This window comes from Cebidichthys violaceus, unplaced genomic scaffold (genome assembly GCF_023349555.1).
Source record: "Cebidichthys violaceus isolate CVI_PGR_0920_01 unplaced genomic scaffold, fCebVio1.0.p SCAF_210, whole genome shotgun sequence".
NCBI lineage: Eukaryota > Metazoa > Chordata > Actinopteri > Perciformes > Stichaeidae > Cebidichthys > Cebidichthys violaceus.
The window spans coordinates 32262-51230 of NW_027176385.1; the positions used below are offsets into that span (position 1 = coordinate 32262).

Below are 18969 nucleotides of genomic sequence, written 5' to 3' on the forward strand. Positions count from 1 at the left end.
GGATTCTGCACTGTAAATTTCTGTCTTCGAAATTGACCCTGATACTCATAACATATCTTAATAAACTGTATTTTACAGCTGTATGTGGGTTAAGGACTCGTTCTCATCCCGTCCAGTAGGGGGCAGCAGCAGCACAGCCACTAGCAGCAGCAGCAGCTGGCTAGCTGTACAAGGTGCGGCAGAGAAAAACAGAGACAGGGCACCATCGCAGCTAGTGCGGTTGACGTTTATTTTTTTTAGTCCCTGTTTCTTACCAAAAAGCCGAACACTGGATGTAGATCTTATTATTATTTATTTTTTAAACTGCCATGTCGAAGTAGCGCAATAGATTGTCAACGGTGTCAACGAGCAGCTCAACAGAAACAGGGTCACACCAACATTTTTAGCCGGAAAATAAGCGAAGCTAACGTTAGGTAGCTAATGCTAGGATAGCTAGCGGGCTACCTTTCGAGCGTGTAAACGCCAAGAATTACATTTGACTGAATCGGTTTTTATCAACACCGACGCTACAATGGCTGATGTTGACAAGCTCAACATAGACAGTATCATCCAACGTCTTTTAGAAGGTAAGGACATGCTGAAAATACGAGCTATAAACCGTTAGCTAGCCTACTTCAGTTATCCGCATGATGTGACGAACGCTGATAGTAACGTTAGCAAGAAACGCGGCTAGCTTTAGCGGATGTTTTTCAACATCTTGAACGATAACTAGCCGCATTAGCTAACGTCAAGTAGTCACTATTTGAGACTAAACTTTAATTATTACCTAATTTGTGTCTGCGTTAAGAATGTTACTGTACCGTTAGAAGGGCACGAAGCGACATGTAACGTGCACGTTACTTGGTCCCACTGTATCTCTCTCACACACACACACACACACAAACACAACCACTAAACATATGGTCACCTTTTGTCCCGCACAACCTCAGCATAGAGATACCGTATCAGGCGTTACCAGCTGTTGTGTGAAACCGTTACCATCCATTGTTTTTGCTGACCTTTGTGTGTTTTTGTGTTTTTGTGTTCTTGTTGCAGTCAGAGGGGCAAAGCCTGGCAAGAACGTGCAGCTGCAGGAGATCGAGATCCGTGGATTGTGCCTGAAGTCCAGGGAGATTTTTCTCAGTCAACCCATTCTTCTGGAGCTGGAGGCCCCTCTCAAGATTTGTGGTGAGTAAGATTTGAATGTGTATCTATCAGATCTTATGATTAGCATAATTTTCAAATGTCACCACAGTGCACCTTTTGTCCTGCAGGTGATATCCACGGGCAATACTATGACCTGCTGAGGCTGTTTGAGTACGGGGGCTTCCCTCCGGAAAGCAACTATCTGTTTCTGGGCGACTATGTGGACAGAGGGAAGCAGTCTCTGGAGACCATCTGCCTTCTGCTGGCCTACAAAATCAAATACCCAGAGAACTTCTTCCTGCTGAGGGGAAACCACGAGTGTGCTTCAATCAACAGAATATATGGTTTCTATGACGAGTGTGAGTGTCGTACCTCCGTGGCCACTAACCATTATACTTCTTTTTTTTGTCTTGACACATGTTCTATGTGGTTGATGTCTTTTGGTGGCGTTTCGCAACTGTTGCAGCAACAGAAGTGTTGCTATGATATTGAAATCGTTTCTTCCTGAACGTTTTAGGTAAAAGAAGGTACAACATCAAACTCTGGAAGACCTTCACAGATTGTTTTAACTGCCTCCCTATCGCCGCCATTGTTGATGAGAAGATCTTTTGTTGCCACGGAGGTGGGTGTTATTTCTGAATTTGAAATAAAACCAATGTTGTTGGTCTCGTATCGTTCCCTTAATTCCACTTCTCACTTTGGTTTTAGTTTTGCAGAATGTCCAAAGTATGTCAGCCACGCTCATCTGTCCTGAAGCGCTGCTGTTTGTCGACTGACGTGGACGTTCCTCACGTGGACTAGGTGTTGACCTCTGTATCCGTGTGTTTATTTGCTCTTTCCCCGCTCTGTCTAGGACTGTCACCTGACCTTCAGTCCATGGAGCAGATCAGACGCATCATGCGCCCCACTGACGTGCCCGACCAGGGTCTGCTGTGTGATTTGCTGTGGTCGGATCCAGACAAGGACGTTCTGGGCTGGGGGGAGAACGACAGGGGCGTGTCATTTACCTTCGGCTCAGAGGTGGTGGCCAAGTTCCTGCACAAGCACGACCTGGATCTGATCTGTCGGGCCCATCAGGTAATCACACCGGCCTCCGTCGTCATCAACAGGAATGTGACGTCGTTGTATATCGACATACACTTGATACACAAGGACTGCAGTACAGCGTGTTCTGTACACATAACGGGCACAATACTGTGAGCACTGGACAATGATTTCCAATGTCTTCTTGTGACCCCTGACCTCTGACCTCTGACGTCTGTCTAGTGGTTGTCAAACAGTCCAACTGAAGATTCTTCGACCCATCAGGAACCAGTGCACAAGACTATATCTAACACCCTTTCTTTAAGTGTCTATTATTATTATTATTATTATTATTGTTGTTATTATTATTATTATCCCACTTGCAGGTTGTTGAGGATGGCTATGAATTCTTCGCAAAGAGGCAGCTTGTCACTTTGTTCTCAGCGCCCAACTATTGTGGAGAGTTTGACAACGCTGGTGCCATGATGAGTGTGGACGAGACCCTCATGTGCTCTTTTCAGGTGAGGTTCAAGTCCCAAAATGTTTCTTCTGATCTGAAGTAGTTCTGGGTGAACGTCACCTGCAGAAGGAATCTTCTTCATGAAGCGTGTGTATTGACAGCAATCTATATTGTTTTTGTAGATTTTGAAGCCAGCTGAGAAGAAGAAGCCCAACGGCAGCCGTCCCGTGACTCCCCCCCGCAACATGGTCACCAAGCAAGCCAAGAAATGAGTGTGTGTGTGTGTGTGGGGGGGGACGACAATTGTCCGGAGTCTCGCTCCTCTGTTCTGCTTTCGTCTTCTGCATATGAAGGGTCTGTTATCCTTCATGCTGCCAATACTGAAAAGATGTTCACTCCTACCTGATGAAAGCAAAGTGTTTCGTTGTTTTGTCCACAGGGGTAAATTGATATGTCACCATGAAAACCTCAGGTGTTTTGCACTCCATTTTGCAGCTAGTCTTTGCCACATATGACTGTTCAATCAGGAAAAATCTAACAATACGGCTACTTATGCACAGGAATGCCTTGTTTTGAAGCTGTGCACAATTTTTCCAGTTTCTTTATCGTCTTATTCATTTGTGATCTTTTTCATTTCAGTAATGGGTATTAATGGCTATAAAAACCAACGGGGGAAGAGTCACAAACACCTGTTTACGTCTGTAAAACTATATTTACAGTTTATTTACGGTCGGTATCATGAGCTATCGACTCACACTGCATCATCACATTTTTAAACAAGTCTTGTGCTAAAATAAATGAATAAGGAAGCACTCTTGTAACGTCTAAACCTTTCTAATAAACTTTGAGTGTATTTTAAGGGGGAATTGGTATCTGGATGTCATTTGTTCCTCAAACTTTCTTTTGCTTATTAATCAAAACAATACAACTGTACATTTCAATGCATGTTAACTTCAGGACACCTTATAAACAACCGGGCTCCCATGAGGCAACACCCACAAGGGGGAGACAGAATATAGTGCAAAATCAAATTTGGTGAGGGAACTGGACACGCTGTCCAAAATGTGTGAAATGTTGCATTTTTTTAAGTAATAAATTGGCTTTTTTTGCTGATTATTTTTCTCCATTTCGGTATTTTTCTATTTATTATCATGCTGCATTATTCTTATTCTTCAAATAGCCATTGTAGGTGTATTTATTTTATTTATGATCATTTACTTATTTCAATCTAGCCATAAAACATCGTTGCATTACGTATAAATGAGATGGAAAGTGTCTGAAAGTGACATTTCCTTATTAGGAAACGCAGATATTGCGTAACGGTGTCTGACGTCAGAGCCAGTCACAAGACCTCGCGAGCGGAGCGGAGTGTGTGAGGACACAGGACGGCTGGACCTCACTCTGTTATGTAGCGTCTGCAGAGGCACAACACTGACACCATGGCCGCGGAGAACCAACACTTGCGGGTCTTTTGGAGCCAGAGAGGCGTCTGTTTTCTGTAAAGAAACAAAACAACGTGTTCCAGTTATCATCGCGCAGGGGAACAAAAGCTCCCCCCCCCGGGCGTAGCAAGTCAACATTGTGTGCGCTCACACCGCCGCTAAGCTAGCAAAGGGGGGGGGGGGGCTAGCTTGGCCGTGTTGTCTCCAGCGGGGAGCTGGAGCGCGTGTAGGTGATGTTGTCCGTGCTGTCCTACGGTAGACTGGTTGCCAGAGCTGTCATCGGCGGACTCTCTCAGACGGACGGCCGCGACTACAGCCTGGTGACGGCGAGCTGCGGCTTCGGCAAGGACTTCTGCAAAGGCATCCTGAAGAAGGGGATGTGTTACGGGGACGACGCGTGCTTCATCGCCCGGCACAGATCCGCCGATGTTCTGGGTGAGCTGTCGAAACATCCACCATCGCATAGCCCGTGACGTGAATGGGAGGTCAGAGGTTATCCGCTTTTTCGGAAGGCTACGGAGGCTGGATCGCACGTGCGACCAATAACAATAATATACGGCTTAAAGTGCGCACTGGAGGGACACAATGGGTGTTTTCACAAAGGGCTTATCCGTTATCTGTGTGTGTGTGTGTGTGTGTGTGTGTGTGTGCGTGCGTGCGTGTTCTGTATTGATTACCTGCGACACACTGCTGCATCTGTATTTACTCTGCTTGAACCTCCACTAGGTTCATATTGTGTGGAGAATGAATTCTTTAAAACCTGCTCAGGGTTGATTTAAAAAAAGTCTCTTCAGCACAAAGACCTTGGATCATAAACAAACAAAGCTGTTATTTAACAGTGCTGTGGGACTGTGGTCTGTCAAAAGAAGACACACACAGAGTGAACTCTGAATTGATTGGTTGTAAAGTTGTGTGTTTGCTTTCAGCGGGCCTGTTCCTCTCGGTTCTGGCACAGAGGGCCGTCCTTGTATGGTCAGTCCTCAGAGGAGCAGGACTAAAGTTTCCTGTCTAGGAAAATCTGTGACCTTCCCGAATGCTCCTCGGGGAACAAGTGCTCCTATGAACCTACAGAAGAGATCCCGTTTCTATAGAACGTCAGAAGGTTTTTATACAGGGATCAGGTTTAAAATCTACCATCAGTGAGTCTAAAACAGTGTGTATACACAACATCTAAGTTTAATTATTTAACTGCTGTAGACGGACAGATAGACTCGCGTTACATAAGCAGCAATAACTGAAACAGTGACTGACTGACGGGGGCCGTTTTGTACATTCTGTGGCATTTCCTTGAGTCCTTGAACACTGTGTCCACACTTGTTCTTTCTTTTGCATCTTGGTGAAAGTACCCATTGTGTTTCTTTTGTTGTGCAACTGCACAGCATTGTTCTAGCTTATCCTCACTCGTGAAACGAGTCTGAGCAACGTCAAGAGTGATCACCATGGTTTTTTTTAACATGTTCTCACTTTGAAAAATAGTTCCCTTTTGAGGGTTTAAAAAGCAGCATTATGCACTGATACAGAAAACATATATCAGTGATGGAGCTGTTAATATTAAGGTGAATATTATGAATTTGTTTTCCTAGGTGTAGCAGATGGAGTGGGTGGCTGGAGGGACTACGGAGTAGACCCGTCGCAGTTTTCAGGGACGCTGATGAAGACGTGTGAGAGGCTGGTGAAGGAAGGACGCTTTGTCCCCACCAACCCGGTGGGAGTCCTCACGACCAGCTACTACGAGCTGCTGCAGAACAAAGTGCCGCTGCTGGGTGAGTGCAGCGGAGCCGCTGGGTAGAGGGAGTAAGAGGCATCCTGTGCATGAGCGTGAAACGGGACGTTTTCCATGTGGTTTGGATAGAGGGTACGCCGTTTAGGGTTTGTTTCCGCCTGTTAAGTTTTAGCAGTGGCTGGATGGAAATCATGAGTCAGAGCAGCCAGATTCCATCAAGAAGTCGCGGGAATGTCCCGACCCGACCCGCCTCGCGCCGCTCACTTCCACAATCCTCGTTCTCCTCTGCACCGCTTCCAGACAACAAAGCACCAATGTGAACCGTCACTGAAGAGATGTTTTGGGAACAGATCTCTCGTCTCAGTACTTTTCCACCCTTCATCACATGTGCAGCAGGGAAAACAACACCGTATTGTGCTGTTGCTTCACGGTGGAGGGAATGTTCTTCCGTGTGTGTGTGTGTGTGTGTGTGTGTGTGTGTGTGTGTGTGTGTGTGTGTGTGTGTGTGTGTGTGTGTGTGGTGGTAGTAGTAGTAGTAGTAGGGAGTGAGTCACAGTGTGCGAGGGTTTTTTTTAAGGTTGATCCTTGTTGCATATTTTCGGTGTGCCGGATGAATCACCAGCTGGGTGTGGCTGTACGCTGTCTTCCCGCTGAACCAGCTCATGTTTCCCCTTCGCCATCTCCCAGTTGGTGGAAGTCCAAAGAATTCTTAAAAGCTCTACGCTGATTGTGTTACATCCAGTTTGTGTGGTCGGGCTGACCTCATTAATCAGTCTGAACAACACACTTCAGACGGGTGTCTTTCCATAAAGGGAGAGGAATCCTCTAAGTTGCGTAGCTGAGGAAAGTCAGGAGGAAGAGTTCGTTCTTAGGGTGGGTGCAGCTTAGTTTTCATTCGGGCATTAAGAACATGATTTATTTCAGCAACTTCAGTACATCCATGCAAAACTATTTGGTTTTGTTGTGAATGTTCTGTGGTGGAGTTACATTTACCTCGACCCAGCTGAAGGTGCAGACCGTATTTGCATTTTGCCTTTGCATTTAAGTAAAAAAATAAATGCGTCTGTGTGCGTCTGCAGGCAGCAGCACGGCCTGCATTGTGGTTCTGGACCGGCAGAGCCACCAGCTGCACACGGCCAACTTGGGCGACTCCGGCTTCCTGGTGGTCCGCGGCGGGGAGGTGGTCCACCGCTCCGACGAGCAGCAGCACTACTTCAACACGCCCTTCCAGCTGTCCATCGCCCCGCCGGGGGCCGAGGGGGCCGTCCTCAGCGACAGGTGAGACGCTCGGGGGACGGGACAGGACGGGACGGGACGGGACGGGACGTCGGTAGAGTGCGGAGTGAGCGCTGGGTGTCTGCCCAGCTCTCCCCTCTTACCCAGGTCAAAGTCTGTGCGGGCTGACGCACAAACCCAAGAGTCCACAGCCAATCCTACAGCAGCTCAGCCACCTTTTCACTCATTCTGTCCAGAACTGGGATTACATTGAGCCTCTTAAAAGCATTTCTGAAAGGACGGAAGTTAAATGAACCTGAAATGCATGTCAATTAGACTTCTTTTTAACAACCTTAATACAGTCTCATCGTCACTTCCAGTCGTTGTGCGTTTAATGCGCTTCTTGAAATGACACTTCCTGTTAAAAGTTGTGCGTTTTTAGTCATTTAGTTGAAGGACTCACTCGGATGGATTAACACTGAGTGCAGCAGCAGCAGATTAAGCTTTCCAACGCTAGATCACTAACATGGAAACTAATTGAAAAGAGTGCAAGGGTCAAAACTGAAGATCTCTAACAATATTCCTTTGACAGCAACATTTAAAAAAAAAAAAAAAAAAAAAAAGTTCATTAAAAGATAAAAGATTTGGAGCCCGTTGACGTGCCAGAGGAGCCGGTGTACTTCTGGAACAGACGTGTGATTAACACGCAGCCGGATATGTACTTTAATGCGGGACGCTTGACCCTCTCATTTCGCCTGAGGATTATCTTCATAATTAGAATTAATGATAAGATGTTAGGGAGCCATCGCTGAATAATTATCCAGTTGGTTTGTCCTTGGCATGCGAGAAGTGGCTCTGGCTCACGGATGTGTCGAACAATGGATGATGAATCCAGACCCGGCAGCCAATTCATTCCGATGACGGCTGCTCACCCAACGCACACACCAGAGGAACCGTGGGTGTCCCATAATGCTTCAGCAGTACTCTCTCTCTCTCTATGGCTTGACATTACATTACAGTCATTTAGCAGACGCTTTTATCCAAAGTGACTTACAATAAGTGTATTCAACATAGGTATTCGAGAACTACTAGTCACCAGAAGTCATACGTTCATCTCTTTGCTCACACAAGCATCAAAGAGCATGAAGCAGAGAGAAGTACAGAAACAAAGGAATACAATAAGTGCAACAAACCAATACTAATACAATAAGTGCAACAAACTAGTATGAATACAGTAAGTGCAGAGAGGAAGGCTCAGAGTAGCACTTCTTGAAAAGATGAGTCTATCTACATGTGAGCTGCAATTTCGGCGTCCTCGAAGTCACAGGACAGGACGGACTGTCCCTGAGGGTTTGGCTCAGTGTGGCATGATGCAGCCCAAAGACTTTGTAATGAATCACATTCATGACTGGCTAAGGAAGGGGGGGGGGGGGCACCTACCAAGAAGGGAACTTGACACTGGCAGTCCAGGCAGACTGGGCCCGGCCTGTTCCTATATCAGTAGCCGTTGGGAGTCTTAGCTTTCATAGCTTCATCGGTGGAGTAATCAGTGAGTATTCCTCGAGCAGAGCTTTAGATAAATGTATCAGGTCAGATTTCCCTGGAGGGGGGGGGGGGGGGGGGGGGGGTGTAAAAGGGACGAGGCAGAAGCTTAAAACGGATGAATTAATGCGGTCACAACCTTGCGTTAAGTTTTGTATTTTTAGTTTTCACTGTGAGACAAAACACATTTTAAAATCCCGTATCACTCAAATGACCGAGAAGATCACTGCGGTCCGTGTTCTCTGCCTGACTGAACTGTGTTGGTTCCGGCAGCCCCGACGCAGCCGACAGCTCTTCCTTCGACGTCCAGCTGGGTGACATCATCCTCACCGCCACCGACGGGCTCTTCGACAACATGCCCGACTACATGATCCTGCAGGAGCTGAAGAAACTCAAGGTGAGTCCAACTGAGGCCCGGTCCGGCTCGATGGAACCAGACGTACAGTGTATCTGGATTGCGTCCTTCATGCCCGCTTTGTGTTTTTTTTTTTCCTGCTTTGTAGAACTCAAACTACGAGAGCATCCAGCAGACGGCCCGGAGCATCGCAGAGCAGGCCCACGTTCTGGCGTACGACCCAAACTACATGTCGCCTTTTGCACAGTTTGCCTGCGACAACGGACTGAACGTTAGAGGTACGCGTCTCGCTCGACTCGGGGCCAACTGGAATGATTTTCTAGGATGAACCGTTGCAAACAATATTATCGCTCAGCTCCATCCTAACAGGATATACTGTTCGTTTGTTTGTTTGTCCAGGAGGGAAGCCCGATGACATCACGGTGCTGCTGTCTATAGTGGCAGAATACACCGACTAGAGGTGGTGTGGGGGTGTGACTCTGCAGGTGATGGACTGCTTTGATTCCTGCTGGCCAGGATGAAGGATTGATGTCGGATGCTCTACTCTGCCTCATACCCCCCTCCCTTCTCCCCCCCTTCTCCCCAAAAAACCGCCTACATGCCCACTCCTCTGTGATTGTGTGCATTAGAGTGGCTGAATGAAGGGGACTGGAGGGCTGACGCGTCCTCTTGGCCGGACTGCAGTGTTGGCATCTTTGCAGCGTTCCAGTGCTCACCGGATAATCCCATTGACGGGGATAAGCAGTCATCGGGCACGGTGGAGATGAGGATCCTGTCGGACAAGGATAAGTCATCTTTCTCTGATGGGGGGGGGGTTGAGACGGAAGGTGTTAAGACTGTTAAAGCAGCCCCATGCTGGGCAGCTGGAAGAGGAAGATCCAGTCCACGAGCAGTGAGTGTCGAGATGGGAACTGCACAGGAGACGGCAGCATTAGGGCTCAATAACTGGACTGCTCTGTGCAAGAAGATGTTCCTAGTGATACATTGGTAGAAGGAAGACCTCCGTCAAAGGGCCTGGAACCTTGTGTGTGGGTACAGGGAGCATTGTGTTTGGTAGTAGGAAATGACCGGTGTGCTGTTCTGGGGTGTTTAGATAAATATTTGCACAAAAAAAAACGAGTGTATGCGACATTTCTATACGTCTGTGGTTAGTTCGTTGGAAGGGTGATCCAATAAGGTTTCATGAAGATCTGTCTGTTCTAATCCAGCTCAAGTCTTTACTTCATGGCTGTTCAAAGGATTTCATAGTTCAGCTCTATTGTGTCAAACTGATGCCCTCCCTTTAATCTCACATGGTGTGAATGTGTGTGAATGCTCGTCAGTGAGTCCACTGACATGACGGACGTGAAGGCTAAAGATTTCTCCCGTTTCCACCGGGCTGATCGGCGTCGCGGCCTTAAACGCACAAAGCTGAACAAGCATATCTGAGAACGATCAATAAGTTGGTCAGGTGACCAAATGTATTTTTGTAACTTCTTTGTTCAGTGGGATTGTTGAATTACTTTGGACCGATCGCCGCATCAGAGTAGCTCGAGAAACTGTTGTTCACAATCAGTTTCCTGTTCTTCTCTCCTCCTGCTGTAGAGCTCCGATGGCACATTCAAAAGTCAGCTCACTGCAGGGTTCGTGTTTCCATTACGTCACGACAGATTTGCACTCTGCATCTACCACCAACTCTGTGTAATGTTCTAATGATGTGCCTTGTATCGGGTGTCGTTGATACTGGATAAAGGTCCTTAAAGCCCAGACTGTGTGCCAGGTGTTGAGCGTAGCCATGAGAGTCCAAGCGGCTTCCCCATCATGCCCTGCTGTCTTAACACTTAGACCCTTTTTTCCCTCCTGAATCTGCTCCTCTGCACTCAGTCAGGACTTTAGGGTTAGTGATGAAGCCTTTGCATGCTTAGAAAAATCCTCCCTGTGGATCTTCAGATCCCCGTTTACAATCTGCACTAACGGACTGTTTCTTTACTTAATCTGACGAGTTCCAGCCGGAAGACTGACTGCAGTGCCAGGTGCCATTGGTGAGCGGTCAGAATGTTAGTTTTCTAGCACCGAGGACAATCTAAGCAGCCTTAATATTACGAAGCAATTCTCCCGGTCAGCTGGTACTTCCTGACTCGTACCTGACACTTTGTCCCACGTCGCCTCATCATCCTCCTCCAAACCCTTTGTTACGACCAGAGCGTGTGTCTGTATATATTTTGGGTGTACAGTTCAATGAAGATCTAAGCTCTGTGGACAATTCTGTACAATATTTAAATAAAGAGTATAGTATTTATTATCCTGTTGTGTTTGATGGCTTTGATGTGAGCATGAACTTGCAGTTTGTTTTAGAACAGGACTCTTATCTAAACACGCTGCAGAGGCGTTTCCTTCGACGCTGCAGGGCCTCCAGGGTTCTATTTTCTCATCTTATCACTGAACAGACTGAAAATATTATTCTAAAGGACACCTTGTACTATTTGGGTGTGTGTCTGTGTGTGTGAGAGAGAACTCCCACATTCCTCAGATGTCGAGCATACTACCAGGTACCATCAACAGACAGGTGTGGCATCTTCAAGCTGAAGACCAAATAGTCTTTTTCCCCCCTCTTACATGCTGAGCAAACATATTTCACACACTGAAAATGCCAAAATAAATGAATGTATTATTTGAATAAATATTATAAAAACATTTTCTTGGATTGTGAACTTAACAGCAACTTTTGAGCTAAAAAATTGCTCACATTCAAAGTACATAAAATACAAATAATTTCGATCATTTCATTCTGGATGTTGGGGCCTACCTTTTAACGGGTAAGACAAAAACGTGAGGTGAGAAACGGCTGTTCTCAGGGTGAAGGGCTTCTCGTGTCCTCTTCCTCCATAGTCTCCTCTTCATCACTGTAACACGCTAGAACAGGCAGTCCGTTGTCATCGTCCTGCTCAGACGACAAGGCTCTGAACAGGAGGGAGCAGATCTGAAGGAGATGAACAACAAGTAAAGTGTCTTATCCATCCGCATACAGTATCAGCCTTTATTTGTTTGGTATATGATCACTGTAAACGGGCTATTGCAGTGTTTAGGTAGGTATTTTACCCCTAAACATGGATATAGACTAACAATACTCAGGGTAACAGGAAGATTCCCAGACCAAAACATTTAACACAGAGGAGCAAAACCAAGAGCCAACCAGGAAGAAAGAAGGTTAGATTCATCATCGTGACATAGACCTCATCTCTCACATCCAGTGTCGCCTTTCTGGTCTCCTTCAGTCACACCTCATATAGTGAGGCAACATGGCACTCTGGGCATACTTCCAACAGAGGTTTAAGTAAAACACTTGAAACACTTTGGCACCCATCCTGTGAAACGTGTAAAGCCTGCCAGCCTCAGAGTCCAGTCCTAAGTCAGAATGAATAACCAACAGGAAGCGGTCGTTACCGTGGAGGAAGCCGGCGTCGTGGTGGCGCTGACGCGAGCTTCATCGGCTGCCAGCTCGTTGGAGTCGTCGGTCTGAGGCAGAAGCAGCATCGGAGCAGGTGGGTTGGTTATTGGGCTGCCCTGACTGGATGCCATCAGCTCCATCACAGCAGGAACATCCTGAGGCTTCCTGCCGTCTGCCTCACGTGAACCCACAGGTAGACCAGCAGCAGCGGCACACCTGAGGAAAACACACAACGCACTGGTCTCTGTGACGAGCATTCCAACCTAATAATCACTTCCAATGCCTGCAAAAATAGTTGTGACGCTGTTGTTATTGCGGTGTACAGAGCCATGTTTTATGGCAGCGAAGTAACAATTACGTTCCTGTGCAGACAACACAGTGATGTCTCAGCAACACATATTCAATAACCAAGATATTTGGTTATTCTTTGACACGAAAACAGTCAGAATAACGAGGATCATAGAGATGTCTTTATTATCAACTTAAGAGGTTTGAATGTCGGAGAACGTTGCGTGTCTTCGTCTTTACCAAGACATTTGTGAACAGGGTGTGTAGCTCTCTATCTGCTGATACTGAAAGTGGCTTTATGCTCGGGAACAAAACCCTTTGCATGTGACCACAGCACATGTCATCAACCTCAGAGAAGCAGCCAGACCAGATGTATAAAGAGGAGCAAGTCTCCAGACAACCTTAGTCGTACTTCACAAAGGCCCGAGGCAGCAGGCGAGCACGTTTTGTTACGAGCACGCCACAAATATGATTTTAAAAAATGTAGCCCGAGTGATTCATGGCAAAACAAAGAAATAAAGCTTGAGTACAGGTTGTCGTTGAATTCCTGAGCACTGCAGAGCTACTCATTAGGTTAGCGATGTCTCTGCAGACTCCCAGCAGTGCACACAAGCAAACCACGCAACACATGACCCAGATGTTCAGCAGTCAAACAGGATCCACCCAAAGCACAGAACAACAGAGAGCGTTAGCAGAGCAGCGACGCTAGGCTAGCATAGTGGAGCTGAGAGGATTACAGACTGTCCCACTGACAGGCTTCTAACCCCACATGTCCTGCACTTGCCCTGCTTATCTCCGGTACAGACACAAGGCCGTCTGCTGTAATGCGATGCCCTCTTAGGAAGCTAAAAGCAGCCAATGAGGGCAAAGTGTCTTTGTTACCTGGGTGTAGTAGGAGCCGGCGTCTCCGTAGGCTGAGAGGGGCCCCTGCTTTCAGAGTCCATCAGAGTAGCCAGCACCACAGTGGCCTCCAGCACCATGTCCTCCACAGAGAAGCACACAGGCCTGCCAACAACATCCACGACACGCTGACGGAGATCCAACAGTGACAGAAATCCAACTACGTAATCAGCAGTATATTTCACTGTTTCACTAGAAGAACTCACCATAACTGGTCACGTGGTACAAGTGGCTCACAAGCCACTGACTAAATAGTTCAGTGCATTGTGAGAGTATCTGGTGTTAATGACAGGCTCAGTGTAGAGTGTCTGTGGTACAGCAGCACACAGACTGACGTCGGTCTTTGCAACTTGAGATACGAATCACGATGGCCAACACACTTACTTTCCTGCAGCACTGAAGTGGACAGACACCGGAAGGCAATGTGACTCTGCAAAGGACAGTAATCCCTAAAAAAGAAAACAGAACGGCAGCAATTCACTGTCACAAACGGGAGATATGCTTGTGTGCATTCATGTCACGACTGTGGCATTTTAACAGCTAATCATTTGGAGAATAGCGTTACGGCATGTGTACAATGATCAGGCTAAATAAAAACTGAAAATGCTTGAGTAAACCGAGGCCGCCTAAAACTTAAGAGCCTGGCCTTTAATCCATCCAAACCCGATTTTCCAAAAGCAACAGGAACAAGGAGACTACGCTGGCTAATGAGGCGCTTCGCAGCGGGGCGTCCCAGAAACATTCCAAGACGTTGGGGACAAGAGCTGTGGGTGTTAATGCAGGTCAAGTCTCATTAACTGGACCAACACAAGGCCTGTTTATCTGTTAACAGGACTGTTGAGTCCATTTACTTTGTTTTCAAGCCACTACAGAAGAAAGCAAATTAAATTGGGGTGTGTTCATTCAGACGCTGTAACAAATCACTTCGGATTACTGAGGACACTATTCTGGAAAATTACATTACAGTTCTCTCCGATCCAATGTTATTACTGTTACTCAAAACATAAACCGGTTAAGATCGACACAAGTTGAGCCAGCCCTCAAAATAAAAACACATTCCTCCTTGGCTTAAAAGTTACTCTAATTATTTTCTCTATGTAGCTGTACAATATGCGTCACTTAGGTCACACTACTTTTGCTATAAAGATGAGATACAACACTGAGGGGAAAGTTCACATGGTAACGATGCAGAGAGCCAGGCACAGTGGCTTTTTATGACCAGAAACATGACCTTTAAGACATGAAATACTCCCGGAGCCAGTTACACACACTTACACTTTGCACACACAAAGATACATGTAATGTTCTCATGTGACAGGATAAAAGGAGCCTCCAAAAATACATTTTGTTACCCTCAACTCCTTCAAACAGAAGGTTATATCAGACTCCGCTCCGATCTGAAAGTAGTCAAACTCGTCTGGGTGTAAGGACATCTCGGTGTACATATTCTTCATGTGATCTGTGACGGACGGACATCCAAGTCAAATAGCATCTGCAGAACAATTTTTAGTGTTTGTTGAAGAATTACGTTTGCAGACTTTAACGCGTGTGGCATCTCCCACACACACAGTATTATGATGGGCCCGAGCCAAATCACAGCAGAACGTTAAGCTCACCGTCTCCCCCCTCGGAGTAATTTCTCAGACTGACTCTCAGAGGAGTCACGGACAGAGTGATTTCCTCCTGGGACACTGGGAAATGCATCACCACATCACCAAGAAGCCTGCAGACGTAGAGCAAAACACATCAAGCTCAGCATTGAGCAGAGAGCCTTATGTCAACACTGTGCTGCTGATGGATGATACTTTGGGTATTAATGATCATGTCCTTGCCAATCTGGTTGACTAAACTGAGCGGACGCTGTGTGTGTGTGTTTGTGTGTGTGTGTGTGTGTGTGTGTGTGTGTGTGTGTGTGTGTGTGTGTGTGTGTGTGTGTGTGTGTGTGTGTGTGTGTGTGTGTGTGTGTGTGTGTGTGTGTTTGTTTGTTTATGTGTGTGTTTGCCCAGAGCCAGCTGAGAGTAAAAACATTGTTAACTCTCTTTCCAATTAAAATAGACTTGCAGCTACCGTACACCTACTTCATTATTACAGTAAATCCACTCGTCATGAAAAGAAGAGCCTAAAAAATGGATTTCTATGCGTTAAGATGGCTAAGATTTAGTTTGCATTAAAATGATAAAAACACTCCTGAAGTTGTGTTTGTTGTATGTAATACAAAGCTGAGGTTCTGGCTTTATACCAGGAGACTGAGCTGCTAACCTGGCAGGAGCTTTGAGCACATTGGGACAGAGGTGTGAGGCAAACACTGCCTGCAGAGCTTCACTTTCCTGGAAACATAGGTTGTGGGTCTTAGTGATGCCTATCACAAAAAAGCAGAAACAAGATCTTTGGAGCACACTGCCACCAAGTGCTGGAAATATGTAATGCAGTGTCTGCAGCACAGCGTTGATTGAGGTCATTTAGAACAAATCCTGAATCTGTCCTTCGCCTGCAGCTAGCTTGTGATACAAAATGCAATGTTTACTACCATGCCTGCAGAAAAACTGGATCACCACTCGGTCATCGGGAGTGCTGATTGATATCTGACATCGCTCCACATTACGCTCAATGGAAGTCAAACACCGGAAAAGAGGTAGAACTGACTGAAAAACAAAATAGTCATTGCCATTTTAACATTTTTTTAATTAAAAAGGGAGAACATTAATATGTCATCTTAGACTTCCACTACTGTCTCCTATATGCTTAAAATGTGTCCTGTGCAGTGAGAGCTGTGACGTCACTGTGAGCTCTCCGCAATCAACACGACTGATTTACCTTCATTATCAGTTTGCAGTTGATCGTTTCACGGCTCTGCTCCGATACTGATCCCAGGCTGTAGTGCTGGAAGAACAGCGGCGAGAAGAGGAAGCAGGCATACGCAGAATGAGCAAAATTCACTGATCTCAGTGCCAGCTTTGAGAGAGAGAGAGAGAGAGAGAGAGAGAGAGAGAGAGAGAGAGAGAGAGAGAATATGTATTAGGTAAATATGCTGCCATTGCTTGCAGTGAGAAAAGAGGCTTGGAGACCAAAGTAGAGGCCTCCTGTAAAAAAACATGAATTTAATTGAAAAATTAAGAGTGTAAATGGGAAAGTATGGAAGCCCATTTCCACCAGCAAAAAATTTAAATACAAAATATTTTTTTGATTGCAAATTTATTTATTTTTTTAAATTATATATTTTTTTAATTTACCAAAAAAAGACAAGGAAAAAAGAGAAATTATGACAAAGAAAGTCGGTTTTATTCTTTCTACGCTAGAGCTGCTTCTTGCTGAAAACCCGTTTAAGGGTGCATTTGCTCAGTACAATCCCACTAAAACAGCAAGCAGTTGAAGTATTTCATCTGTTTAAAGTAAAGTTTAAAGTAGTCTTCAATGTACTCACAACCCATTTATACATCAGATGTAGGGTAACCTATGCCAAAGAGCTGCTTCTATGTGTTAATTTATCTTATAATTTTGACGTTCTATCTCATAATTTCTCCTTTTTTTCTTGTATTTTTTGGGGGTAAATAAAAAAAATGAAATAAAATAACTTCATCATTATTTCTATTTTATAATCTTTTTTTTTGCTGTTGGAAATGGGTTTCCATAGAGAGCAACAACACTAGAGTCAGTATTCCTTGCTACTCTCCTGTAGGTCATGAATAAGGGAGTGATATACTACCATAAAGTGAACATATGGGAGTGATATACTACCATGAAGTGAACATATGGGAGTGATATACTACCATAAAGTGAACATATGGGAGTGATGCTACCATAAAGTGAACAGGACACTGTGTGCTGCTCACCCCTCTGACCATGGGATCCAACCACAGCTCATCTCCAATCCGTGACAGGGCATGAACAGCCTTTCCAAACGCTGCAACACAACAAAACGTCACCATAGTTTAAGGCTAACAACACAACGTTACATATTACAAACAAACTTAGCTTTTTCTTTCAATATAAAAGTGGGTCAGCTGCCTCACTCCCGGAAATAGCGGTTAAGTTAGCTAGAAGCTAAGTTAAGCTACATTCTAGCTAGCACACGTCTTTCATCATAACTTAATGTTTTACAGGCCTCACGTGAGCTGCTACGACTTATATATTTTTTTAATTCTTTAACACTAATTAAGTATATCGATAGTCTTGTTTACTATTACCTTTAACACCACTTCCTTCGAGAACACAGTTCATATTCGCTGATGTCCGATGTCACGTTAACCGCTAACTAGTTCAACTCGGTCACGAGCTCATCGCGAGACAACGCCTAACAGCGCGCGCGGTCAATGCTAACATGAAGTATGCTAATTAGTTAAGCTAAAAGGCAGTAGTGACCATATATGGGCTAAATTGGCTTCAAGAGGTTCCTCCACAACAACAATTAAGATTTAATTTTATACACTTAAAATAAAATGCCCTTGAGATACTTACAGTTTCTATAAGGTTTGTGTATTGCTTTATTTTAACAGAGGTAGCTAAAAGGCCTGTTTAGTAGTCACAGTAAAACTAAAAAACTGTTAAAATAGTCATAAAAATAATCATGTTATATTGTCAGGTGCAAAATAATACAAATCCATAATCATCTTGATCTCAGCTTCCAACAGGCCCCACTAAATAATGGGAAATACTTCCAAAATGAAAATACACAAGGCTTTGGAACTGTGAGGAAAAACATAAAGATCCAGTTATCTCGAAATTTTGACTTACTAGCACAACAGCTTGCAACCGCTGAAAGCGGCTTTCAGTGTCACTTTCACAGTAGTGTAAGAAGTGGCTATAAGGCTGTATAGACATGGGGCAACAAAAACATCATCCCATAACTCAAATCTAACTATACTACTAAATATAACTGGATCTTTATTTTTTCCTCACAGTGGTGGAAATGGGCTTCCATACAAGTCTTAAGTTCTGTAAGAAGTGATGATTTTTTTTGTATTTTATAAATAAAAGACAGATCCTTAGAAAAAAACATATATAAAGTCAAAACTCAGGGGCAACAGAATATCCCACACAATATTTATTAATGTGTTTTTGATAATACAAGTACACTTTATGATGAATGTAAATATGACACTATAGCTCTATATGCAGTGGGGTCTATAATATGTTGATATCTATGTAAATAAGACTGCACATGGTTCTTGGTTAGGGACACTTAATGTCATATTTGAACATGTGTGAAATAACACACCAGGTATTTATGCTAAGACTCACTATAAGGTCATTCATGCACTCAAAATAGTGAAACCATTTCGGTCATCTGTTGACTAATTTTGGAAGCAAGACATCAGAATTAGCCGTGCTGCTGCTTCTGCTCTTCCTCTGCCCTTGAGGCCTCGCCCTCGCCGCGTCCTTCTCTGCATCCTTTGAGAGCGTCCTGTCCTCTCTGTGCTGGTGAATCCCAAACCTCCTCCTGCAGGAGGAATTCTGACCTGGAAAAATGCA

At 45.0% G+C, this 18969-nt stretch overlaps 3 protein-coding genes across 4 annotated transcripts; 2 read left to right on the forward strand and 1 right to left on the reverse strand.

The window, feature by feature from the left end:
- Nucleotides 1-161: 161 nt before the first annotated feature.
- On the forward strand, nucleotides 162-3474 carry ppp1cc (protein phosphatase 1, catalytic subunit, gamma isozyme). Its single transcript, XM_068717467.1, has 7 exons — nucleotides 162-566; nucleotides 1036-1167; nucleotides 1254-1484; nucleotides 1643-1747; nucleotides 1979-2202; nucleotides 2535-2669; nucleotides 2791-3474. The coding sequence occupies exons 1-7, from the start codon at nucleotides 512-514 to the stop codon at nucleotides 2878-2880; spliced, it is 972 nt and encodes a 323-aa protein (XP_068573568.1). The 5' UTR covers nucleotides 162-511; the 3' UTR covers nucleotides 2881-3474.
- A 495-nt stretch (nucleotides 3475-3969) lies between these two features.
- On the forward strand, nucleotides 3970-11166 carry LOC137877516 (protein phosphatase PTC7 homolog). Its single transcript, XM_068717468.1, has 6 exons — nucleotides 3970-4485; nucleotides 5634-5813; nucleotides 6853-7051; nucleotides 8804-8927; nucleotides 9034-9163; nucleotides 9285-11166. The coding sequence occupies exons 1-6, from the start codon at nucleotides 4284-4286 to the stop codon at nucleotides 9341-9343; spliced, it is 894 nt and encodes a 297-aa protein (XP_068573569.1). The 5' UTR covers nucleotides 3970-4283; the 3' UTR covers nucleotides 9344-11166.
- A 485-nt stretch (nucleotides 11167-11651) lies between these two features.
- rad9b (RAD9 checkpoint clamp component B) lies at nucleotides 11652-17762 on the reverse strand. 2 transcript variants are annotated; one of them, XM_068717466.1, is made up of 11 exons: nucleotides 17685-17762; nucleotides 17331-17401; nucleotides 16315-16380; nucleotides 16028-16142; nucleotides 15760-15859; nucleotides 15117-15223; nucleotides 14853-14959; nucleotides 13885-13949; nucleotides 13483-13605; nucleotides 12309-12528; nucleotides 11652-11844 (listed from the first exon to the last, which is right to left on the reverse strand). In XM_068717466.1, the coding sequence occupies exons 1-11, from the start codon at nucleotides 17716-17718 to the stop codon at nucleotides 11716-11718; spliced, it is 1137 nt and encodes a 378-aa protein (XP_068573567.1). In that variant the 5' UTR covers nucleotides 17719-17762; the 3' UTR covers nucleotides 11652-11715. The 2 variants fall into 2 exon arrangements, with proteins under 2 accessions (XP_068573567.1, XP_068573566.1); XM_068717465.1 differs by having other exon boundaries at nucleotides 16315-16452.
- Between the last annotated feature and the right edge of the window lie 1207 nt (nucleotides 17763-18969).

What these genes read in the sequence shown, in the direction of transcription:
- rad9b (XM_068717465.1), bottom strand. Translation starts at nt 17,718, where the DNA reads ATGAACTGTGTTCTCGAAGGAAGTGGTGTTAAAG. An exon ending in TGGATCCCATGGTCAGAGGG is followed by an intron (nt 16,453 to 17,330) that starts GTGAGCAGCACA and finishes TCTCTCTCAAAG; the next exon opens with CTGGCACTGAGATCAGTGAA. An exon ending in ACTGCAAACTGATAATGAAG is followed by an intron (nt 16,143 to 16,314) that starts GTAAATCAGTCG and finishes TTTGTTTTTCAG; the next exon opens with TCAGTTCTACCTCTTTTCCG.
- ppp1cc (XM_068717467.1), top strand. Translation starts at nt 512, where the DNA reads ATGGCTGATGTTGACAAGCTCAACATAGACAGTATCATCCAACGTCTT. An exon ending in GGCCCCTCTCAAGATTTGTG is followed by an intron (nt 1,168 to 1,253) that starts GTGAGTAAGATT and finishes TTTGTCCTGCAG; the next exon opens with GTGATATCCACGGGCAATAC. An exon ending in GATCTTTTGTTGCCACGGAG is followed by an intron (nt 1,748 to 1,978) that starts GTGGGTGTTATT and finishes CGCTCTGTCTAG; the next exon opens with GACTGTCACCTGACCTTCAG.
- LOC137877516 (XM_068717468.1), top strand. Translation starts at nt 4,284, where the DNA reads ATGTTGTCCGTGCTGTCCTACGGTAGACTGGTTGCCAGAGCTGTCATC. An exon ending in GGGGCCGTCCTCAGCGACAG is followed by an intron (nt 7,052 to 8,803) that starts GTGAGACGCTCG and finishes TGGTTCCGGCAG; the next exon opens with CCCCGACGCAGCCGACAGCT. An exon ending in AGGAGCTGAAGAAACTCAAG is followed by an intron (nt 8,928 to 9,033) that starts GTGAGTCCAACT and finishes CCTGCTTTGTAG; the next exon opens with AACTCAAACTACGAGAGCAT.